Raw genomic sequence first — 26132 nt, forward strand, 5'->3', positions numbered from 1 at the left:
TACCTGCTCAGCGGGCTTTATGCAGTGAGCGTGGAAGTGTCCAGAAGGATCTGGTCTCCAGCTAAGCCTCCCAGACGCAGGGGCAGGGCCACCCCCGGGGGATGGGGAGGGGGAAGTGGGCGGAGTGCTGGGCGGGAGCAGAGGAGAACCTCGGGGCTCAGTTCCAGGCGCCCCGGGTCTTCACGCTCCTATACTATATAAGTAAGTCAGAGGAGAAAAACCTCAAAGCGGGCAAGCATACTTTTATTGATCTGAGAGTTGGTAACCTGTAGCTTGGTGTCGGTGAAGGCGGTGCAAGGTCTGAGAAGGTTTTGTTGTGGGGAGTAGGGAGATGGGAGAAATCACTTCTAGGGCAAACTTTTCAAAACTACGGGGTAGAAGATATGTCAGATTCTTGTTACAGCCTTCAGATTCCAGGGAGTGGGATGGGGTGGTCATTTTTCAGAATTCTATGACTGGCAGATTTTTTTTTTTTTTTTTTTGAAGCCTCAGACCTGTTTCCTGGTTGGCCTTTTGCGCACGGAATTGGGGGAGTTTCCTAGGGTCCCCTGCATGCTAAGCAGTGTTCAGCTATAACTCCCAGGAGGAAGTGTGTTTCTCAGGCAGGATCTTAAATACTGATGAGGGGTGTATGTACGAAAGGAACCTGGGCCCACTAACAAAACCGGGTACTGCCCAGGGGTGTGCAGCCTAGCATTTCCTACTGATAGTCAAGCTGCAGCAGATTACCTGTGGGAAACAGACAACTTTCAGGGTAGTAAATACACAAGCAAGACATTCATATCCAGTGGAATCTAAGAAGACCTGTGACCATTTCGTAACCCCATTATCCAAATCCACCCCCCCCCCCAAGCCCCTTTGTCTCCTTTAACTACATTCTACTTCCTGGGCCAGAATTTTATAACAATGTAATCCTCTTAATGTTTGAAATTCTTACTGATCACCATGTTCCGAAAGACACATATAAGTAGGAATTTGCATTTCCAGACCACAGCACCTTACGTGTTTTGTTTTCTAGTAGTATACAACCAACTGAAATGAAAATTGTAATTCAAATTATCTTGGAAACTAATTCCTTAAAAATCTAATGGGCTCCACACGGACAAATGCAAACGTGGACTTCTTAGAACAGATGAAGTTCACCTTCTCTTCTTCTCCCCTCCCCCAGACAGGGTTTCAGTATGTACCCCTAGTTGGCCTGGAACTCAGAGAGGTCCAGATGCCTGCCTCTGCCTCCCTGTTGAAAGATGTGTGCTATTCCCAATCCCCTTCCTTTTTAAAAGCTATCAGGGCTGGCAAATCTCACCCAAATAAGCAAACACAGGAAGTTTGGTTTAAGGTAGAAATCATCTATTTTCGAGGATTTGTAATCCGACTCACTCTCAGCGGTAAGAGACGCAGATGATTTCAGGTTTGTGCTGTCTGATCAGCTGTAATGTCTGTATCTGGCAATTAGAGCGGAGAGAGGCGTGGAGGATAGCATCTATGGAAGTTGAGTGTCTTAGAGCTACTATTGGAGACAAATGCTTTCGTGAGCATGAACCATCGTCAGGAGAGTGTGCAGCTAACGTTTCAGGGACTGACCGAGGAAGGGTGAAGCCAACAACAGAGGCCACACACAAGCTCTGCACCCTGGATGCTACCTTGTTCCTCACAGCATCGAGGGTGATCGATTTGGACACTGCTCTGGATATGTACTGGTCTGAACAACTAAGCAGTCGGCTGCAAGCGTGTTCCTCACCATCAGGGAAAGCAGACAGAGAAGAGCAAGAAGAGAAACCTGAATTACCCAGTGACTTCTGTATGAGATGGTGCTTGACTTAATACATACAGATGGGGATGCACAGAACATGGATCTATAGATATCAGGGCCCAGATATCCCGGGAGCAACCAGCACACTCAACACCCAGACACTGGCTTCTAACCCAGTGAGAAGAACCATGGCTTCTTGGGGGGAAAATGGTTGATTCTGGGGCTGGAACAGAGAAGGTACAGGTTGATCCTACTTCATCTTGTAGTAAAGGCAAAAACATCACAAAAGGGCACAGAAACCGGCTAAAACAATTTGGCAGCCAAACCAGTGACATTACACTGGTGTAACGTTACACCCCTGGACCAACAGACTTAAATCCTCTCTGCTTCAGTGTGGCCTGAGTTAGCCGCAGAAAACGGACAGTTACATGAGAAAACATTACAGAACATCAGAGTTAGCACCTGTGACGATGCCTGACAGATACTGAGTGGCCACTGCTCAAGGCAAGCAGCATCTGAGGCATGCCATGGCGACGTCATGTACTCCTTGACTGGACATGAGGAGAACAGGCCTTACCTTTGTGAAGAATACTGGACACACCAAACTTGAGGAGAAAAACAAAATACCTAACCAGTACTCCTCAGAAATGGCAAGGACAGACAGACAGACTTCGGGACCATGAGAGACTAAACCTGACTACGTGACTAAGTACAAGGAGATGTCCAGATGGGGCACAGCAGACTTTGCATGTTAGGATAAACAAAAGATGGGCTGGGGTGTGGCTCTGGTACAATACCTGCCTGATACTCGTAAGGTCCTGGGTTTTATCCCCAGCATTGACAAAATGGAGAGGGGTTAACTGTAAGCCACATGTAGCCCACATTTCAGCAGGTCTTGGTAAATGACTGGACTATAATTTCTTCGCCATATGGGGTGAGGAGAAGCCCGGTTCTTCCTTGGGGGAAAGAGTCTCCCTTCTTTAAAGTTTCCTAGCATTAAATGAGGGGATCCAGCATGCAGCATGTATGTGCATGGTACCCCACTTCAGCGCATAACATGTTCTAGTGTCTGACACATGTCATATCTCTTCAGCTGGATTCCTGCCTCCAGTCCAGGACTGCAATCTTCTAGCAAGCTCTAGAGCCCACCCACTAAGCCCATAGCTGATCCCCTGACCTCTGACCCTTTTGTAAATGCTCTGAGGAACACTGAAGGGCCGCTGGTAGTTGGTAGGTATCACTGGAAATCATCTTGAAGCATATCCAAACTGGGTATTATTGAAAACCAGCACACACTGTTATGCCATAGCTTAATGTATTTGGATCCTTAAGCCTTTAGGAAACGTGAGAGTCTTACATGGTAACTGTGGCTAACACTGGATGGCTACAACTGTCTTGATCAGTGTTTCTGTGAGGTAGGTATCAGTACTCTCATGTATAGTTGAGAAAATTCGGGATCAAAGGAGTGACATTTCCTATTGTCACACACATAGTGGCCAGCAGGTGAGCATTGCACTGAGTTCTGTCAGAACACAAGGCAGGCAGCATCTGCTAGACCTGCCTTGTGTTAAAATCTCACAAGGGTTCTGGATTGCTTTGTAAGCTTTGTGATACATTTTCTCAGTCCTCATTTCTGTTGCCAGCCATCAGTTTCTCGTCAGAGTCTCCCCGACACGGCTCAGGCATGTTCTCCGAGGAGTTGTTCACCACGTCCATCCCCCATCCTACTTGCTTCTGTAGTTCTGACACCCAGTCGGGATTTTCATTATCTTCCTCAAAGTCCCTGGTGGGGGGGGGGGCAAAAACCAATTTGGATGGTAAGCCTTTGTATTAGGGCCACGGTCTACACTTAGTGAGTTCAATGAGGAATTCTGACATACAGTATTTAAGTTTTTGAAAACTCAATTCCATAGGTAATCTAGTAGAGAAAAAAATGTTCTTAAAAAAGTTTCACTGTGGGATGTGCTTTTTTACCCTAATGTATTATAAGATAAAAGCCAGATATAGTTACACATGTACAGATCCTGGAACTAGGAAGCAGATCCAGGAGGAGCCTAAAGGTCTCAGGATTCAGAAACAAAAGCAATAACTCCGGGTGAAAAAACACTATGTGCAGGACGCAGCCGAGAACTCATGGTGAAATATTAGTATTGCCCAGCACACAGCATCACACAGCATCACACAGCAGCACAGAGCATCACAGAGCATCACACAGCAGCACACAGCATCACACAGCAGCACAGAGCATCACACAGCATCACACAGCATCACACAGCATCACACAGCATCACACAGCAGCACACAGCATCACACAGCAGCACAGAGCATCACACAGCATCACACAGCATCACACAGCATCACACAGCATCACACAGCATCACACAGCATCACACAGTATCACACAGCATCACACAGCAGCACAGAGCATCACACAGCATCACACAGCATCACACAGCATCACACAGCATCACACAGCATCACACAGCAGCACAGAGCATCACACAGCATCACACAGCAGCACAGAGCATCACACAGCATCACACAGCATCACACAGCATCACACAGCATCACACAGCACCACACAGCACCACACAGCATCACACAGCATCACACAGCATCACACAGCAGCACAGAGCATCACACAGCAGCACAGAGCATCACACAGCATCACACAGCAGCACACAGCATCACACAGCATCACACAGCATCACACAGCATCACACAGCATCACACAGCATCACACAGCATCACACAGCATCACACAGCATCACACAGCATCACACAGCACCACACAGCACCACACAGCATCACACAGCATCACACAGCATCACACAGCAGCACAGAGCATCACACAGCAGCACAGAGCATCACACAGCATCACACAGCAGCACACAGCATCACACAGCATCACACAGCATCACACAGCAGCACAGAGCATCACACAGCATCACACAGCAGCACACAGCATCACACAGCATCACACAGCATCACACAGCATCACACAGCACCACACAGCAGCACACAGCATCACACAGCAGCACACAGCATCACACAGCAGCACAGAGCATCACACAGCAGCACAGAGCATCACACAGCATCACACAGCATCACACAGCATCACACAGCAGCACAGAGCATCACACAGCAGCACAGAGCATCACACAGCATCACACAGCATCACACAGCATCACACAGCATCACACAGCAGCACAGAGCATCACACAGCATCACACAGCATCACACAGCATCACACAGCATCACACAGCATCACACAGCACCACACAGCATCACACAGCATCACACAGCAGCACAGAGCATCACACAGCATCACACAGCATCACACAGCATCACACAGCATCACACAGCAGCACACAGCACCACACAGCATCACACAGCAGCACACAGCAGCACAGAGCATCACAGAGCATCACACAGCATCACACAGCATCACACAGCATCACAGAGCATCACACAGCAGCACACAGCATCACACAGCAGCACAGAGCATCACAGAGCATCACACAGCATCACACAGCATCACACAGCATCACAGAGCATCACACAGCATCACACAGCATCACACAGCATCACACAGCAGCACAGAGCATCACACAGCAGCACAGAGCATCACACAGCATCACACAGCATCACACAGCATCACACAGCATCACACAGCAGCACAGAGCATCACACAGCATCACACAGCAGCACAGAGCATCACACAGCAGCACAGAGCATCACAGAGCATCACACAGCATCACACAGCATCACACAGCAGCACAGAGCATCACACAGCATCACACAGCATCACACAGCATCACACAGCAGCACAGAGCATCACACAGCATCACACAGCAGCACACAGCATCACACAGCATCACACAGCATCACACAGCATCACACAGCAGCACACAGCATCACACAGCAGCACAGAGCATCACAGAGCATCACACAGCATCACACAGCATCACACAGCATCACAGAGCATCACACAGCATCACACAGCATCACACAGCAGCACAGAGCATCACACAGCATCACACAGCATCACACAGCATCACACAGCAGCACAGAGCATCACACAGCAGCACAGAGCATCACACAGCAGCACACAGCAGCACAGAGCATCACACAGCAGCACAGAGCATCACAGAGCATCACACAGCATCACACAGCATCACACAGCAGCACAGAGCATCACACAGCAGCACAGAGCATCACACAGCATCACAGAGCATCACACAGCATCACACAGTATCACACAGCATCACAGAGCATCACAGAGCATCACACAGCATCACACAGCATCACACAGCATCACACAGCAGCACAGAGCATCACACAGCAGCACAGAGCATCACAGAGCATCACACAGCATCACACAGCATCACACAGCATCACAGAGCATCACACAGCAGCACACAGCATCACACAGCAGCACAGAGCATCACAGAGCATCACACAGCATCACACAGCATCACACAGCAGCACAGAGCATCACACAGCAGCACAGAGCATCACACAGCATCACACAGCATCACACAGCATCACACAGCATCACACAGCAGCACAGAGCATCACACAGCATCACACAGCAGCACACAGCATCACACAGCATCACACAGCATCACACAGCATCACACAGCAGCACACAGCATCACACAGCAGCACAGAGCATCACAGAGCATCACACAGCATCACACAGCATCACACAGCATCACAGAGCATCACACAGCATCACACAGCATCACACAGCAGCACAGAGCATCACACAGCATCACACAGCATCACACAGCAGCACAGAGCATCACACAGCAGCACAGAGCATCACACAGCATCACACAGCATCACACAGCATCACACAGCAGCACACAGCATCACAGAGCATCACACAGCATCACACAGTATCACACAGCATCACAGAGCATCACAGAGCATCACACAGCATCACACAGCATCACACAGCATCACACAGCAGCACAGAGCATCACAGAGCATCACACAGCATCACACAGCATCACACAGCATCACAGAGCATCACACAGCATCACACAGCATCACACAGCAGCACAGAGCATCACACAGCATCACACAGCACCACACAGCATCACACAGCAGCACAGAGCATCACACAGCAGCACAGAGCATCACACAGCATCACACAGCAGCACAGAGCATCACACAGCAGCACAGAGCATCACACAGCATCACACAGCATCACACAGCAGCACACAGCATCACAGAGCATCACACAGCAGCACACAGCATCACACAGCATCACACAGCATCACACAGCATCACACAGCAGCACACAGCAGCACAGAGCATCACACAGCATCACACAGCACCACACAGCATCACACAGCATCACAGAGCATCACACAGCAGCACAGAGCATCACAGAGCATCACAGAGCATCACACAGCATCACACAGCATCACACAGCAGCACAGAGCATCACAGAGCATCACACAGCATCACACAGCATCACACAGCATCACACAGCAGCACAGAGCATCACACAGCAGCACAGAGCATCACACAGCATCACACAGCATCACACAGCATCACACAGCAGCACAGAGCATCACACAGCATCACACAGCATCACACAGCAGCACAGAGCATCACACAGCATCACACAGCATCACACAGCAGCACAGAGCAGCACAGAGCATCACACAGCATCACACAGCATCACACAGCATCACACAGCATCACACAGCAGCACAGAGCATCACAGAGCATCACACAGCATCACACAGCATCACACAGCAGCACACAGCATCACACAGCAGCACAGAGCATCACAGAGCATCACACAGCATCACACAGCAGCACACAGCATCACACAGCATCACACAGCATCACACAGCAGCACAGAGCATCACACAGCATCACACAGCATCACACAGCATCACAGAGCATCACACAGCATCACACAGCATCACACAGCATCACACAGCATCACACAGCATCACACAGCAGCACAGAGCATCACACAGCATCACACAGCAGCACACAGCATCACACAGCAGCACACAGCATCACAGAGCATCACAGAGCATCACACAGCATCACACAGCAGCACAGAGCAGCACACAGCATCACACAGCATCACACAGCATCACACAGCATCACACAGCATCACACAGCATCACACAGCATCACACAGCAGCACAGAGCATCACACAGCAGCACACAGCATCACACAGCAGCACACAGCATCACACAGCATCACACAGCATCACACAGCATCACACAGCAGCACAGAGCATCACACAGCAGCACACAGCAGCACACAGAGGTGCTGTTGCTTAGGATGGAAAGTGGTATAGCTCTTACTACATCTGAAATTACTGCAGTATGGTACGGCGTGTGTTCCACTCCCCAATTAAAGCATCCTAGGTCTATTACAACATACGTGTCTTCCTCATCCTGTCGAGGTTCAAATCTCTCTGGGTCTAAAATGACAGAATCAAGATCACCGTCGACGCTGTCCCATGCTGAGTCTTCAGAAAGGAGACCTTTCAGGAATCCTTCTGCACCTTCAGGGGAACAGCAACAGAAAGTGGGCAGTTTACCTATTGAGCTTTAAATGGAGTCTCACTATTTTGCCCAGGCTGGTCTTGATCTCCAAATGTTAGGACTACAGCCTGGAGCCATAGAGCCTGGGAAGGACAGACAGTTTAAACAGTGTTTACTCCTCAAGACGCAGGCAGCATCAGAAGGCGGAGTAAGTTTTACAGCAGCTCTGCCTCAGGAGAGGGGGGAATATGCACTAAAACCTCAAATGTAAGAAATCCGTATTACAGCCTGAGCAATCTGGGGAGGTCCTGTCTCAAAGGAGCTAAGTAGTTAGCTCAAGGCCTCGTGTGCATGCTAGAGAAAGCACGCCGTCAGCCTTCTTTTAATCATAGTCTATAATAGCCACTCAATAAAACAGTCTTCAGTGAAACAAATATAATTAAATTTCTTGCAACATCATCAAAACCTGCCATGCCATTACAGGCTCTAATTGATTTGGTTTATCTCGGATTTTAAGTAGCCAAGGAGATTTGATATTTGAATTATCAAATGGATCATATTATTATATGTATACAAATTCAATCCTTAAATGTAGTCCTTTGGACACATTGGCCTGAAGCCCTAAGGACAATATTATATATGGTCATTCAGGCTTAATGAAAATATATTTTAAAAAATTTAAATCCTAGCTGGGCAGTGGCATATGACTTTAATTCCAGTGCTTGAGAGGCAGAGGCAGAGGGCAGAGGGCAGAGGGCAGAGGGCAGAGGGCAGAGGGCAGAGGGCAGAGGGCAGAGGGCAGAGGCAGATGGATCTCTGAGTTCTAGGACAGCCAGAGCTATACAGAGAAACCCTGTCTCAGATAGATAGGTAATAGATAATAGAGATAGATAGATAGATAGATAGATAGATAGATAGATAGATAGATTCTAACTGTCCATTTTAAAGCTCTAGTCAATATAATAAATTTGAAAGAAATCTTGAGGTATGACAAGTGTACATTTACATGGCAAAAAGGCTGTTCCTGGGCTACAGATGGATACAGCTTATCACGCACAACAGCGAGGGACTGATCCCAGTGCCCCTAACAATTTTAAATGGCTTGTTTTTCTAATATAGTGACTGTTAAAATAAGAAATCAGGAAATAGAAATAAAGTATCTATAATGGGAAATTTTAAACACAGGTTAAGACTAGCCATAAATGATTCAAGAACACCTAAAAGTACAATTTTGGGAACTTTCAAGATTTATTTTTATGTGTATGTCCACACTTGATGTATGTACCATACATGTGCCTGTGTGCCAAAAATGTACATTGGATCCTCCAGAACTGGACTTGCCACATGGGCACTGCAAACTGAACCCTCATCCTCTAGAACTCAGGGTGCTCTTAAGTGCTGAGCCATCTCCCCTGCCCCAGCTTCACACTTTAAAGTCACAGGGATCAGGGAAGAGAGAATGGGTCTATTTAATGTGTGTAGCTCCAGTTTTGCAAAGAAACAGAATTTGGAGGCTGGTTACGCAATCACGTGCAGGAGTGTAAAACTACCGAACTGCATACTCAAAGATTATTAAGATGAAGGACCTGGGGAGAGGAGGCTTAGCAGTTAAGAACACTTGCTGCTCCTTATAGGATGTTTGTTTCCCAGCATTTACACAGTGGCTCACAACTGCCTGTAACTCCAGATCAGGAAATCTGACTCCCTCTTCTGGCCTCCCTGGGTACCTACACACACATACATTCACTAACATGGACATAGACACAGAAATAAAAATAAATCTTTTTAAAAGTTATTAAGATGGTCAATTTTATTCATGTTTTACCGCATTTAAAAAAAAAATTCAAAGTATCCATATGGTTATAAAACAGACAAATACTACCTGGTCTATATACTGTGTATGTTTGAAATGCCTGGCTGAGATCAGCATCCTTCAGCATTGACAGCAAGGCCTCAGGGGGCTCTCTGACCCACTGCTTACGGGCATTTTCTTCACTGTACTTTATTACAGACCCACCTAGTTACAAAGAGGAACATTAGTAGCAGAAAGAAAAAGGATTTTTCCAGCATGTATCATTCATATCACATTTCAAGCAAAGTTGTAATTATATTTGAAATGTTTCTTACGGAGTGATATAAATTCAAATCCTGACATGGCTGTTCTATAGAGTAAAACAATAATATTCAGTCTGACTATGGCCTTCCCAGCATTCCACAGGCTCCAGAGTTTTGGATCTAAGATTTATTTATTTATTTATTTATTTACTTATTTATTTATTTTATGCATGTGAGTACACTGTTGCTGTCTTCAGATACAGCAGAAGAGGGCACTGGATCCCATTACAGATGGTTGTGAGGCACCATGTGGTTGCTGGGAATTGAACTCAGAAACTCTGGAAGAGCAGTCAGTGCTCTTAACTGCTGAGCCATCTCTCCAGCCCCAGATTGGAGATTTTTTTTTTTTTTTAAGAGTCAAGTCTTGGAGCTGGAGAGATGGCTCGGTAGTTAAGAGCACGTGTTGCTCAATTATGAGAACCAGAGTCCAGCTCCTGTCACTCTCACTGGGAAGCTCACAAATGCCTGTAACTTCAGCTCTGAGGGCTCTGACACCCTCTTCTGGCTTCATACACATATGCGCACGAACAGACACAAGCACAAATAAAATTAAAATGAGTAAAAGTTAAGTCTGTATTGAACACATTACAGATGCACATAAACAGTGCAGTTCTGGCAACTCTTTACCTGGCATTTATGTGGCCTTATGTACAACTGGTCTAGAGATTATTTAAAGTGTGTAGACAGATGTGGGTGTCACATGCATTTCACATACTCCAAGGGATGTGATGGTACTAACCTCTGTCATCCTCTGCCATGAAACTGGAGGTGAGGATGGATGCTTTTTCCAAAGCCACTAGAGAGGAACTGGGACCATGTCTCTCCCACCGCTGCCTTCGAACACTTACTGGACTGGTATTCCTCTGGTGCTCTGGTGGGTTATCTGATTCTCAGATGCAGAAATGGATCAAAGGTCAACACTGTCACTCTGTTTACTCATCCACATGTGCACATGGGCTCTAACAAGGCAGAAGTGGTTTTTGTCTCTCAAACTCAGACGTACTAAGAGTCCTGTACAGTCTTAGCAACTAAGGCAATAGCAACAATCTTGAGTGAGGTCATGCAAATGATAGCTCGACTCAGAATGAACTGTCAAAGTAGATGTGTTTCATTAACCTTCTGCATGACGTAAGGAATGAAAGGCCCAGGGAGTCACGCACACAAAGGGTGCTGTACTTGCGATGACTCTCACTGACACATACCTTCTTTTCCCTCCCTACTTCCCTCTTATTCACTGTTTTGCGGGCTGAGGTTTTTATCTAGAACCGCAGCAGGACAGCATGAACTCTATCACCAAACCACGCCCCCAGCTCTTAACTCTCTTTTCTAAATTGTGTGTTATTAGGTATTTTGCCTGTCTACGTCTGTGTACGGACCACGTGAGTGTTTGGTGCCTGTAAAGGCCAGAAGAAAGCATTGGATCCCTGGAACTGCAGACAGTTGTGAACTGCATGGGTGCTGGGAAGTGATCGGGCCCTATAGAAGCGCAGCCTTAACCACAGAGCCATCTCTCCGGACCTTAATGTCTCTTTTTAGCAGATAACTGAAATATTCTCTAATATTAAATCCTAGGTGAGCAAATAAATATCCACCTGCAAACTTGCTAACGAAACCCAAGACCGAGTAAGTTGAACGTTGGCATTCACCCACAGTTCCAAACCCCCTACGTAAGGAATGATTGTAATTTATTAACTCACCTGGATTTCCTCTGCCGACTCCTCCCATTGCACTTCCAGCTGGGTTTGTATGAGTGCTTTCCAATTCAGTATGGCTGCACTTTCTACCATGTTCTTCCTCTTGCTTTGTAAAAGATTTTAAAATAGTGATTAAAGAATGTCTGTGTTACTACAGAAATGTAAATAAATATGTAGTCAGCTACTTTAAGTATAAGTAAGAATTAATGCACTAAAAACATGAAGTCATAGAAACACAAATACAAGCATATTAATAATCAAATACATTATACATACATACATATATATATATGTTGCTCATATTCACATATATTAATATCCAAATATATCAGTAGCCATTATAGGATATATGTGTATAGATATATACACATACACGTATATACATATATGCACATATATATACATATATACATATATATACACATACACAAACATATATAAACAACAGAGATACTGGACTAGGACTAGTTTTCCTTCTTTCATGGCTCCCCCCACTTCCAGATCCTCCCTACCTTCTTATACACTTAATGTCATGTTCTCTGTCTTAACTCTCTCTCCATCCAGCTCTGCCACTTGAATAGCTACATTTTTAAAAGTAGTCAAACATCAATGTGCATTAGTGTAAATACTATTGAAGTGTATGCCTGAAAGTTATTAAGATGAAGAGGCTGGAGAGAGATGACTCGGCAGTGTAGGAACACATGTTGCTGAGAGAATCACTCCAGCAAATTGTCTTCTGACCACCATGCCAACACCAGAGCACATGTGACCGCCATCCCCAGTAATAAAATAAATAAAATAAATATAATAAATAAAACCTTTAAAAGATGAGTTGTTCACCCTGGGTCTTTGCACATTCATTCTTAAGGCTCCAACTCCACCATATAAAATGCTATCATAGAAAGTTGATTAACTTGTACTTCTCCAAACAGTCTAAACCCTTTACTTCATGCAGCATAGTAACACACTACACGGGTGGTCCTCACTAAGTATGCACATATTCTGAGAGGCATGTAAACACATCGCCTAGCTAGTGGCTTCTCAGCTACTGGCTGACTAGATAAGCAACAGGCTGCTGGCACACTTGAGTTTTCCTGTTCTTATGCAGTGGCTCTCTCAAAATTCTTTTTGACACATCCAGAAGACACAAAACATCACTTCACAGTGATGGCTCAGCATACCATTGATTTCAAAATCCACCAGAACCCTGAAGCAGTTGCAGGAAGGGGATGTTGAAAACCCTCAGGGGATGCCGACTGCCCTAGTTAGGTCTAAACTCAACCTGATACAGTCTATAGTCATCTGCAAAGGGAGTCTCAGCTGGGACTGCCCAGATGACAGTGGCCTGTGATGTGTCTGGGGGAGGGGCTGTCTTGATTATGAGTTGATGTCGGAGGCCCAGCCCACTGCAGTGACACCTTTCTCAGGCAATTGGTCTGGGCTACAAAAGAAAGCTCCCAAGCATAGCCCTAGGAGTAAGCCATCGAGCAGTGTCCTCTGGGGTCTTCTGTTTCCAGGGTGGCCTGCAGGATGCTCTCACAGCCTCAGCCCTGGATTATTCAGTCTTCATTATGCTCACAATTGTATCCTGTCATCTGGGGGCCCTTGCTGAACTGTCCACTCATGGTGACAGAGTTGCACTCTGGCCAGTGACTTCCTAGGGTGTATCCCTGAGTGACCCTGGAGCCCCTCAAGGATGACTGCACAATGATGAAATCACCAAAGAATGTATTTCTCAGAACATGTCCCCAGAGTTAACCAACACATATTACACACGTTATTAACCCTCAGTTTCCAAAGGCCAAGGTCAGAGGTTCTCTGCAAAGGGGACACAAACTCTTCAGATGAGTTGAACTTCTAAATTCTGCCCACGGTTCGGAAATATGGCTACCTCACTAAATCAAATTACCAAAATTCACCCAGCTATATGCCAAAATGGGCAGATGTTATTACATGTAAAATATGATTCCATAAATCTAAAATATAACCTAGTGTAGCAATGAAATGATTTATCTTAACATACTGCCTCAGTGTATGTTTTACTTAGAGCACCATAATTCTGAGACATTACTTACAATCTAAAGTTCTCTAGACATTCCGTGAGTTTAATTACTAGTAAGTGTCATGATGAGAATAGGCTGACAGTACATCTTCCCGCCTCCCCAGAGGTGAGGCAGGGAACAGTCTGGTTACGTTGCACACACTGGTCTTGGAAGCTGCTGTGACAAGCCACATACATTGCTCACATACATTTTAACACTGTAAGCAAAACCACTCTGCAGAGGCAATGCGAGTCCCTGAAGGCAGCTCCCCCACAGCACCCACCACAAGTGAAGCTTAACTCTTTGCTAGTCAGTATATAAACAGTCCACAATCATAGTAGGACATCAAACAAAAAGCTGAAAGAAAGTCTTAAAGTAGAAGCAATTCTTCACATTCACTTCATTTTTTGTGGGTTGGTTGACACAGGGTTTCACTATGTAACCCTGGTTGGCCTGGAACCCACTAAGTAAACCAGACTATCCAAGAACTCAGAGATCCACCTGCTCTACCTCTTAAGGCATGCATCACCATACCCGGCCATAAAGAATTTTATGCATGAAATTACAATCAGAAAGGCAGAAAGACAATCATAAAGAAATACAAACCTTAAAGAATGCCAACTGAAAACTATATTTTTTAAAGAAAAATTCACCTTAGTTATGGTTTCTGTATTTGTGAGGACTAATGGTGCATTGTGGTTTCAGTCCCCAGTGAGTCTTTCTCAATGACAGTCAAGGACGCAGCTCTACCCTGGAGGCAGCTCTGCCCTGGCAGGCTGCTGACTGTTTACTAACAGAAATTGCAAGAGTTCATCACCAGACAGAACTGTCTGAGTCTTAAATCATGGCAGTTGTTGGTTTTGTTGTCTGTATTGGCAATGCTCTCTTGTTGGTATAGAGATAACCTGCCCTCCCAGTGAGGAATCAGTCCACACAGTTGGAGGTTAATGGAGTGAAGGGAAAGCTCTTTGATTATGGTTATCTGCCCTGAATGGATTTCAGTAGCTTGTACACACCTTAGGCTTGTGTGTTTTACATTGCTCTCGCTCTTAAATCTCCTTCAGGTCCCAGCCCCAAGTTATACTTTGAACAATTTAATAGACAGGAGCCTGCACGTCTTGAAAGAAAAATTTGAAATAGGCCCAAACTAATAAAAATAGCAGGGCCCTGCGATTCCTTTTCCCTAACCTAAATAGTTAAAAATGCCTGTCAGCAGGTTTGGGCCCAGTTAGTCAGCCACAGAGGATGTGGAGTTACAGGACAAAGGCCTGTTGAATCATCCAAGGACCTGGCTGGCCATGAAAGATAAAAGATATGCAAGGACATCCTTAAAAGAACAGAGATATGTCCAAATGAGTAATGGGCCATCTGGTGTTCCTCAACTCCCCTCCTGAGGCCCGCTCAAAGTTCCAGGAAACTGTAATTTAAGTTAACCAGATGCTCTGCTAACCTAGATAACCATCTGCCTGAAGGAACTACACTTTGCCCCCACCACCAATACAGCCTGCTGATGTTCAAAAAATATAAAACAACCAATCGTGTGTACCCACGCAAAAGTTTCCCCCTTTTCCCCACCCTGTGGCTATAAAAACCTTAAACCCTGGAGCCTTGGGGTCGTCCCCTCTGTCTTTTGCACAAGACACGTGTCAGGCGGCCCAGAGCGCTCCATCATTAAACTACCTCATGTGTTTGCAGCAAGCTGGTCTCTCGTGAGTCCTTGGGTACATGCCATTCTGAGACTCAAGTGGGGTCCCTTGGGGTCCCCTTCGGGGGGGGGGGGGTCTTAAGCCTTTCAGTCTGGCCACTTGGGCAGATGGGAGATACTGACAGAATTATTTAAGCACACCTATATTGTTCTTGTCAAATAGTTGTTAACCAGGTACTACTCACCTGGCAGAATAATGCATTTCTCAAAAAGACAACTAGGTCTTTAGACAGGCCAGGTCATTAACACCTGGCTGTGACCCTGCGCTGCCCCTTCTGAGCTGCCTGTCAGAGGCAATGTTCTTTGGGGATGTGGCTAGTGGCTGGCCAATCCTGATCAAACACTTACATCCCAGCATGTACCTCCATTACCTCTGACAGGTATTGGGGGCGGGGGGAGGTAATGTTCCCTTAGCTAAATTCTACTTTGTGTAACTTATGTCTCCTAAAAAAAAAAAATCTATTAGCAAATCCCTTATAATACCAAGTCTATGAGTTTCTTCAACATCAGCGTAACTAGTCCTCATTTCCTCTGGGCCAGTTTCTGGAGCATTCTATGGAAAGAGAGCTTAAGAGAGGGTCTGGGTTTTGCCTGAGGGAAGGATTTGACACTTCTCCTTTGGAACAGCTCCATTCTCTCCTATCTGGTTACATAAACCCCATCTGGGCTCTGGAAACAATGGCTTCAAATTTTTGACCCTCCTACCTGGCTACCTTTTTAATCTTTTTAATTAAAAGGTTGAATGCTGGGGATGTAGCTCAGAGGTTTAGAAAAGCCCTCTCTGTCTGATCTCAGTTCAACAAAAGAAGAAAGCTACTTAAAGCATCAAAGAAGGGAAAGGAACCATAAGTCCACTAATCATAGCTGATTTGCTGAAGGGGGTGTTGTGGGAAGGAGACCCGCTGTCACTGTTCATGGCTTTATTGAACCAATAGTGGAACAGAGTCACAGCTGCCCAGGGCTCAAAAATGACCAGGACCTTGGATACCAGACTGGAAAATGTCAACTTGACTCACAGGATAACTTAAAAGGGACTATGTTGAGACCCAAACTAGCCCCACGTTAGGCACCAAAAATGTTGCGGACTGCACTAGCCCCACGTTCGAGCACCAAAAAATGTTGGGGCCTAGGCTGCCCCACTTTAGGCGGCCTAAAATGTTGAAGCCCTCTCCACTCCACACTTGGCGGCCACTGTATCCCGGCCCAAGCTGCCGCTCCAGTCCGTGGGTCGGGGTTCAGCAAGCGAGAGAGTGAGGACGGACTCGAAGAATGGAGACCAGACAGAGTGTGTTTCAATCCCGTTTATTCTTCAGTCTCTTCCTAGTCTAAGTCCCAAGTCTTGAGTTCCTAGTTCCTAGTTCCTAGTTGTACTCCTCCTAGTTCCTAGTTGTACTCAATTCTGTTCTCTTCCGAGTGTCTAATGTCTACTCCTACTCCTAGTGTCTGAATCTCTGTTACTCCAAATTGTTCTCTGCTCTCCTGTCTGTCTCTCACCTTTTATATGTCTCACTTCTAAGCCATGCCTCTAAGTCACACCTTTAATCATGCCCTTAGGTCTTGTCTCTAAATCTGATCTCTAAGTCACACCTTTAAGTCACACACCTTTAATCTCACACACCCAAGGAAAGTCCTGGGTATCTAAAGCAAGATGTTATCAGAGTGTGCTCAGCTGTTGTAGGCTATTGTAATCCAAGTCTCATGTCAGGGTATATGGCTCAAGATGGCTGCAAAGCTGATAGCCGCTTTCAGCTAAAAGTTGGCTCCCAACAGGACTACAAACTCTACAACAGAAAAAATGTCAAGGCTAAAATGGGAATAAGATTCTGGTACATGCTGCAATATGGATGAACATTGAAAATCGAATGTAGTAAAATAACTCAGGCTCAGGGAGAGCAGATCTGCCTAAGTTCTGTGATGGTGAGATTTTTGTCAACTTGACACAAGCTAGAGTTATCTGAGAGCAGAGGGAGCCTCAATTGAGAAACTGTCTCCATAAGATCCAACTGTAGGGTATTTTCTTAATTACTGATGGATGGGGGCAGGCCCAGGCAGAGAAAGGAGAGAAAAGACCCAGTTCTCTGTTCAGCACCTCACCGCTGCTGTTCCCTGCTAGGACGGACAGCTTTCTTTAGTTGCTTTTGTGGGTACTTTGTAACACCAAGGAGAAAGGTATAAAACACAATCTCAAAACAAATAGATTGCTAAAATGCCAAAATGTTTGGTTATATATATTTTACCACAGGGAAAGCAATACAAAACAGAAAGTCAAGCTCAAACAGTATGTTCACGTCAGGAGGCAGGACTGTGTTCCCTCATATATACATGGGTCCCACTGCCATTGGTAATAAAAAATGGGAACAAAAACCAAATGAAGGTCCAAAGAGCTCAGCAGGCAGTGCAGGGTAACAGCTACGAAATGCCTCTGTCACTCCTCAAAAGGTGAAAGACAGCTTAGCTGAAGGGGCAGGGCCAAGGCCTGAAACCTTACCACATGACAACACAGCTGATGCTCACCAGACACATGCTTAACTAATTCAATTTTAAAGCACTTACCACGACATTTGCTTCATCTCCCAGAGCTTTCCTGACTCTGCTGGGGTCTGCTTAGGGTAAAAGAAAACACAGGAAGGCTCATCATATTAAATTCTAACAGGCCATAACATACCCCTGACCCCACATCATATTTTGTGTTTTGAGAAAGGCCCCCACTATGTAGCCCAGGCTGTCCAGACATCAACATTCCTGCCTCTGTTTACATTGTTCAAAGTATAATCTAGGACTGAGACCTGAAGGAGATTTAAGGATGACAGTGTATGTGGGATGTGTAAATTCACAGTCCACAGAAGCTGGTAAAGTATTCTGTCCAAGGCTGGCTCCCTTTCACACATCACTAGCCTTGCACTACAATTAAAGAGCCTATTCCCCTATTGATCTCTAAGTGTGCAGAGTGATTTCTCACTTGGAAAGCATATTAATTCTATAATGGTATAGGATCTGAAGTAAATTATGTCTGACGTAGCAACGAAAACTATTAGAGGACTATCTCTGATACACAGTCCTAGTAACTTCAGGGTTCTGTTTTCTTTTTACGATACTTTTAAAGACAGACATGTAAAGTAAGCTTTCCCAAACTCTTACCCGGTTTTTTCATGTTCTTAGGCTCGGATATTTTGATTTCATCTAATATCTGTTCTCCATATTCTCCGATGATCTGAAATTTAAATTTGAGGATTTAAAGATGTGAAAGACACTTCACTATACCCCACACTGGCCTAGAACGTGTGATCCTCTGCCTTAGCCCACGCAGCAGAGACCGCTAACCACCATAGCCAGATCCAGATGAAAAGAGACACTTTCCTTTAGACACCACCATACTGCCATATACTTATCAATGCTCTTCAACACAAGAATGTTTATAGTTTGAAAAAGAAAAACATTTTTAAAAGCAAATGCAGGCAATGGTGGTGTAAATCTTTTATCCCAGAGCTTGGGAGATAGAATGGGCAGATTTCTGAGTTCAAGGCCAGCCTGGTCTACAAAGTGAGTTCCAAGACAGCCAGGGACAGAGAAACCCTGTCTTAAAAAACAAAACAAAATAAAACAACAACAACAAAAACCAAATACAATAAGTAAGCATAAGAAGGTGAATGTAAGCCTAGCAACTTGGAGGCTGAGGCAAGCCTACCAATTTGAGGCCAGTTTTGACCCCAAAACAACAACCCAAGTCTGATGCTTAGCCAAAAAAGGGGGGAGGGGAGACACAAATAACATTATATTTTAAACACTTAAACAAACATAAACAGCTTTCTGTGCCTAGAAAAGGATCTGGAAGAACCAGCGAACTGAAGCTGAGATGGAGCTATGTAAAGGGAGGTTTTGATACTAAGGTCCAGTTCCTTGATTGGTTCTTGATTTGTCAATCAAGAAGGCCAGGAGCCAATTGCTGGGTGGAATATATAGGTGGGACGTCCGGGTCCGGGGAGGAAAAAGAAGCTGCAGGGCACAGAGAGGGGCTTTTCTGCAGTGCAGAGGACACAACAAACATTGTAAGCACTCGGGGCAGCTAGGACCTGCAGCCTCCATTACGTTAGGGGCAGATGGCCAAGGGTGGTGGCAGAGGCTAGTGGATGCAAGCCACTAAGTTCAGGGTGGAGGGAGAGACAGGGGAAATAAAGTGATAAGGGCACACATTTCCAGGTGGGAGGTATTGTGCCCAGTAATTGTGCCTTGAGACAAGTTCTCAAAGTAATGGTACAGTGTGTGCATTTTTCATCGGTGGATTCAAAAGGAAGCCGGGTTAGGGCTGGTAGCATAGGGCAATCCTGGAGCATAAGGAGGTATGTGTTTTTAAAACTACATGCAACAGAGCTAGACTCTGCCCACCATACATGAAGCTCTGGCTCAACCCCAGGACAGGACATCGTAACGGCTACCGGGAAGCAGCAGGAGGGAGAGGAAGTTCAACCATTTTAAATACACTTCATGCATGGATCATGAGTGAATTATGCTTAAAAGACAACCATTTTAGGGCCAGTGAGATGGTTCAGTGGTCAAGAGCAGCTGCTGCCAAGCAGCTGGGGAGAGCCATGCCCACCCCTAGATAAATGTAAAAAAAGGTACCGTGCTAGAGCCAATGAAAGACACCCGTGTCATACCTGAGGGGGCAAGCACTTCAGGACCAGTGGAGCTAAGCTACCTCTACAGAGAAGGGTGGTGGCTGAGGGACGGTGTGAAGGGTTCCTTTTCAACATCTGCTTGACAAGGCACTGGAGCTTGGAGGAATACAGAGCAGGCAGCGGGTGGATGGGCCCCTGACATACTTTCAGGATAAGATTTTTCCAACTATTTGCCTGGAACTGAAAAGTAAAAGTTACACTTTGGATACATGGAAAGAAGACACAGACACAGGAAACATCAACCGAGGTAAAGTCGTGTTTCCATCAGTTATCTCCACTTTGGGAAGGTGCCGGCTGTCAGGTTCCTTTCCTTCTGAAAATGGCTTTGTGTGCTTGGAGGGAAGGTGAACATGAGCAGCCCAACCCTCCACATGGAGACGCGGCGTCTGTCAGTGTCTCCCTCATCAGTGCTAGCCTGGCATGAGCAAACTCAGGGGCACCAGCACAGCTGTGGCTCCCTATGTGGGCTGCACTTCAGAATAATCTGATTTTAAAGCAAAAAAAAAAAAAAAAAAAAAAAAAAAAAAAAATGAAGACCTCTTTGGAGATTCTGATTCAGTTATGTGGAATGGGCCGAGGCCTCAGCATCTCAAAAAGTTCTTTAAACTATTCTCTCCCTCCACACCCTTCCCCCTTTTATGTTTTTAAAGTTTTACTTATTATGTATACAGCATTCTGCCTGCACGTATACCTGCATGCCAGAAGAGGACACCAGATCCCATTACAGATGGTTGTGAGCCACCATGTGGTTGCTGGGAACTGAACTCAGGACCTCTGGAAGAGCAGTCAGTGCTCTTAACCACTAAGCCATCTCTCCGACCCAACTGTTCTCTTTTTTAAAACATGTTTTATTTTAAAAAATATTTTTGGAAGATTTTTTTTCTAGTGTGTGTGTATGAGTGAGAATGTAATTAATATCATGAGTGTAATTAGTGACTATCACAAATGTAACAAATATCACAAGTGTAATTAATATCATGAGTGTAATTAATGAATATCACAAATGTAATTAATGACTATCATGAGTATAATTAAAGAATATCACAAATGAAATTAAAGATATCATGAGTGTAATTAATGAGCATCAGAAGTGTAAAGAGTATCACAAGTATAATTAATGAATATCACAAGTATAGTGAATGAATATCAGGAGTGTAATGCACACCACTGAATTGTGAGCTTAAAAATGGTTAGAATGGAAACACTGTGTCGTTTTTTTTTTTTTTTTTTTTTTTTTTTTTTTAAGGAAATCGACATGTAGCATCACAGCCTCTGATAGACATTTCCTATTGGCACAGAATTACAAAATGGCTCAGCACAAAGACAACAATAGAAAAAGATAAAAACTTTTAGAACAAATTCTTCCTGGAAAAGTGAGCCCCAGTTCAAACCTGGCACACCCCTTGGGCAGGCCTTAGCAGGACATGACAAGTGACCTTTGGTCTGGCGCCATACTTACTGGATGCTTCAGAGTGCAGAGTTCATACAGAATGCACCCCAAGGACCAGATGTCACTAGAAGCACAGCAACAACTATGTTACAAGTTATCGTGGAAATACATGCATTTTTTTTTTATTACATCTAACTTATTGTTGTATATGTATGAGCACACCCATGGGCCACCCGGTCAGAGGACAACTTGCAGGAGTTTGGAGTTTGTTCTCTTCTTTCATGTGTGCCCTGAAGACTGAACTCGGGTCCTCAAACTTGCTGGTAAAAGCCTTTACCCACTGACCAATCTCACTGACCCTACATTTTATAACCCTCTATATCTAGCCCTTGTGGGCCTGGCTCTGCTTCTGCCTTTAGAGTATTCAGGTACCTGCTGGAATGAAAGGAAAGCAGCTTGTCCAGGTGGGCGGGTCCGAAGGAACTCGGTGCGATGGGCTCTTCTTTATGGGGGTGGGGGAGTGGAGTTTAGAGGACAGTCCTTGAAACAATGGCTTTCTTTATTTTGTGGTAACAAGGGTAATATAAACCTTGGGGAGTAGCTAAGGGGTCCCAAGGAGAGTGTACATTATTGGCCAAGGCTGAGGTCTTGGGATGCTTTATTTGCATAAAGAGGGATCCCAGTTGCTTAAACCTATAATTTAGCCAAGAGGCTATGTGACTTCCCCAAAAAGGATGGTGGGAGTAGGGGGTGGAGGGTCATGGGGCTATGAGCCCCAGGCCATACAGGCTGAGAATAGGCAGGTGTGATAATGAAATTTTAGTCTTAAGATGAGAGTTTCGGGGTTTTGGATGCTTCTCAACCTCACTCTTATTCCAGGCCTGGCCTCTCCAGGTACACTTGCTCCACAAGCCCTGGTCCCAAGTGCCCGGGCCACCCTTGCATACACAGCAACCAACCTCTAAGCTTCCTCCAGGACCCACACTGCCTGCCCCAGCTAACAGGCTTCTCCCATGCCACATCCAACCTCTCTACCCAGCATTATCTATGACCACACACCAGGCCTGGACTAGGATGCATATGCTGTAGAGCACCCTGCCCCCTCTATCCTCCTGACTTCATTCCACACAAGCCATTTAAAACGTCTAGGCACAACCTTCCCACACATGCTCTGTCCATTTCAGACACAGAGCATCATAAGAAGTCAGCAAGCAGAACAGACTTGTAACACAAGAGGTCACTAAAGTAACAGTAGACAGCCCCCCAGATATAACACTCCAGGGACAGACAATTCTCAGAGGAATTCCACCAGACTTTCAGAGAACATCTACTGCCAAGTCTTCTTAATATATTCAAAAAGAGAAAGAAGAAATAGTATTCCCAAACCTCCTTTTAACAACAAAAAAAGGAAACTGCAGGAAATGGATATTCCTGATGAACCCAGAAACAGAAGTGTCCGGTAAAACACCCGAAAACGGGGTACACACAAACATCAAAAGACTATCCACCATGACCAAGTCGGCTTCACCTCTGAAATGTAGGATGGTTCAACATATGTCAATAAATGCAATAAACCACACCAATGGACTGAAAGACAAAAATCACCTGGACATCTCAATAGATGCAGAAAAAATCCTTGATAAAAGCCAACATGCATTGGGTTTTAGAGGAGCTCTAGAAAACCTGGGGCTAGAGAACACATGCCAACATAATAAAAGCTGGTCAGAGAAACCCACCGCCAACATCAGCCTTGTACGCCAGTGCTTCTCAGCCTTCTTATGCTGTGACCCTTCAATACAGCTCTTCGTGTTGTGGGGACCCCAACCATAAAATTATTGTTGTTGCTATTTCATAACTGTAATTTGGCTATTGCTGCCCTTGTAAGGACTTGATACAACCAAGAGCTTTCCAGATGTTGCTGTGTGCTGGAACCTCCCAGGGATCTTGAAAACACTGGCTGTCTACTTCCCATACTGATGCTCTATTTGACAGATGGATGGCAGGGGGAGGGGACATGAGCAGGGCATGAGCAGGGCAGTCTGGGACCAGCTACATAATGCAGACCCCCTTGCAGCCCACTGACCTCCTTTCAGCAACCAGCCCCCGACAGCTGCAATGATTGGAACATCATGACTTTCCTCTGGATGCCTGAGCATACAGATTCCACGTGACTTTAATATATTTATATTTTTATGCCATTTTATTTCTCTGGTGTTGGCAATCAAATCCAAGACACATGCTAGACAACATGATTCTACCAATAAGCTGCATACACCAAGGCCCCAAGTACATTTTTAGAAAGCAGAGCCGGGACGGTGGCTAAGCAGGGTCAAAATACTTGCCCCACAAGCCTGGCCACCTGATTTCATCAGGTGTTCATGAAAAGTGCACACTAAATTGTCAGATACATCTGTGATCTCAGCACTCCTACCTCGAGACAGGAAGTGAGACATAGCACTGGCTGGAAACTTGTGGGCCAGTTAGCCTGGAGTATTGAGTATACAGCAAAGCATCAAAATATTAAGACGGGTTGACCTCCTTCAACAAGGTGGAAGAATCAACTTCAAAAAGACTATCTCTGACCTCCACACACAGGTTGTGGCACACGTACACGGATGTACACATACACACACATTAAATAACTAAAAAATATTTAAAGCACATAAGCTCCATGTCTCTGCACAGACTCTGGCATCAGCTTGCAGGCTAGCGGCTCTCCCATCAAATGGCCAACCTTACCCAAACAAGGATGCCACTAACCTTTTATTGTTATAAGGCAGGTTCTCCCAGATTTCTGGAGGCACATAATAAGGTGTTCCCACGTACGTACATGCAAACGCCATGGGACTGAAACCACAGACAGGCAAAGTGATTCCGAAGCTCTTCTGAAAGTGACTCCTCTGACCTCTGTCACCAAATAAGACAGATACATACCTGGAGAGAAGACGGGCGGAGCCAAAGTCCCCCAGTTTCACTCTTCCATTGTGGGTGAGGAAGACATTCTGCATTGAGAAGTAAGAACTTAGATTATATCTTGCTCATGACAGTGTTAGGCAGCAGTTTCCAGAGAAGCTTTCAAGGCTTGGGTCCCAGAGAGAATGATATGGTAAAATAGCAAGATCCCCTTTAAACACAGCTACACATTCCCCAGCCTGGGGATTCAGGATGAGAGTTCTTTAGTCTCACATGCAGAAGTCAGGTGGCATCAGATCTGACGAGTGGGAGCCTGTGTCAGGGTGACTTAACTGGCTGGTACAGGTGTTGACCACTTTCTGCCTGAGAACATGCGAATTTGCTCGTGGCCATTAAAAGGGCTACCTTCACACAGACTTCAAAAGAGATTTTTAACTGCTTTTTTTACGTAGAGTATTCTACTTGGTTAATAAAAATTCTAGGTCAAAGGCTGTAAGGTTTTACTTAGGAGAAATAAGTCCTTATATCTACTGTTTATATAGCCTGACATGGTACATACATCTTCAATGGGAGGAAGTGGCAGATGGATCTCTTGGAGTTAGAGGCCAGTCTGATCTACATAGTGAATTCTAGGACAGCCAAGACTACATAATGAGATCCTGTCTTAAAGCAAATAAACAAAAAGTCTATTGCATATCATGGAGATTGTGGTTAATATATGATATTCTTGAGAATTACTTTAAAAAGTAGATTTTATTTATTTTTATGTGCTAGGGATTGGACTCAGGTAGTCTGAGTTGGCCTCAGACTAGAAATCCTCCTGCCTTGGCCTCCCAGTGGCTAGGATGACAGGCAGGTGCTACCTTGTCCATTCAAAGAGTAGACATTAGCTGTTCCAATGATTAAAAAATATTTAAAGTTATCTAAAAGAAGGAAAGGGACTGGAGACCCAGCTCAGTGCTTAGGAGGACTTGCTCTTCAGAGGATCTGAGTTTGGTTCCTAGCACACGTCAGGTGGCTCCAGGGGATGAAAAGCACAGGCCTTCTTGGGCATCTGCACTCTCTCATGATGAATGTACACACACATACAGCCCCACACACAATAATAATAAAAATAAATCTGCTGAGGTTTGATCTTTTGATATGTATTGTAATGATAAACACTGGGCCCCAAGGCCTGGCTGCCCCCAGGAATGAGAGAATTTAAAACTATTAGTTAAATAAAGATGCTGACAGCTAATAGCTGGGTAGGAGAGATATAGGTAGGGTTTGGGGTTTCCAGGCTTGCCGCCAGAGGAGAACGCTGAGAAGAAAGG

The 26132-nt window shown here is 45.2% G+C and overlaps 2 protein-coding genes across 7 annotated transcripts in view; both read right to left on the minus strand.

Moving 5' to 3' along the window:
* The window catches only part of Nek5 (NIMA related kinase 5), a 60734-nt gene extending 57830 nt beyond the window's left edge, over nt 1–2904 (minus strand). For all 3 annotated transcript variants that reach the window (XM_076913884.1, XM_076913883.1, XM_034520557.2), the window contains exon 1: nt 4–2904. The gene's annotated coding sequence lies outside the window, so the exon portion shown is untranslated. The remainder of the gene's footprint in view (nt 1–3) is intronic.
* Nucleotides 2905–3051: 147 nt separating this feature from the next.
* Nucleotides 3052–26132, minus strand: part of Nek3 (NIMA related kinase 3) — a 32995-nt gene continuing 9914 nt past the window's right edge. For 2 of the 4 annotated variants that reach the window (XM_034520466.2, XM_076913886.1), the window contains exons 6-16: nt 24838–24905; nt 24664–24750; nt 21973–22027; nt 20493–20693; nt 18976–19048; nt 18391–18437; nt 12094–12196; nt 11136–11279; nt 10164–10298; nt 8178–8301; nt 3052–3536 (exon numbers count right to left, since the gene is read on the minus strand). In XM_034520466.2, coding sequence (XP_034376357.1) covers nt 3374–3536; nt 8178–8301; nt 10164–10298; nt 11136–11279; nt 12094–12196; nt 18391–18437; nt 18976–19048; nt 20493–20693; nt 21973–22027; nt 24664–24750; nt 24838–24905 — 1200 coding nt within the window. In that variant the 3' untranslated portion in view covers nt 3052–3373. Of the gene's footprint in view, nt 3537–8177; nt 8302–10163; nt 10299–11135; nt 11286–12093; nt 12197–18390; nt 18438–18975; nt 19049–20492; nt 20694–21972; nt 22028–24663; nt 24751–24837; nt 24906–26132 lie in introns of all 4 variants that reach the window. The other 2 variants (XM_076913887.1, XM_076913888.1) reach the window with 2 other exon arrangements.

Source organism: Arvicanthis niloticus, chromosome 16 (genome assembly GCF_011762505.2).
Source record: "Arvicanthis niloticus isolate mArvNil1 chromosome 16, mArvNil1.pat.X, whole genome shotgun sequence".
Lineage (NCBI taxonomy): Eukaryota > Metazoa > Chordata > Mammalia > Rodentia > Muridae > Arvicanthis > Arvicanthis niloticus.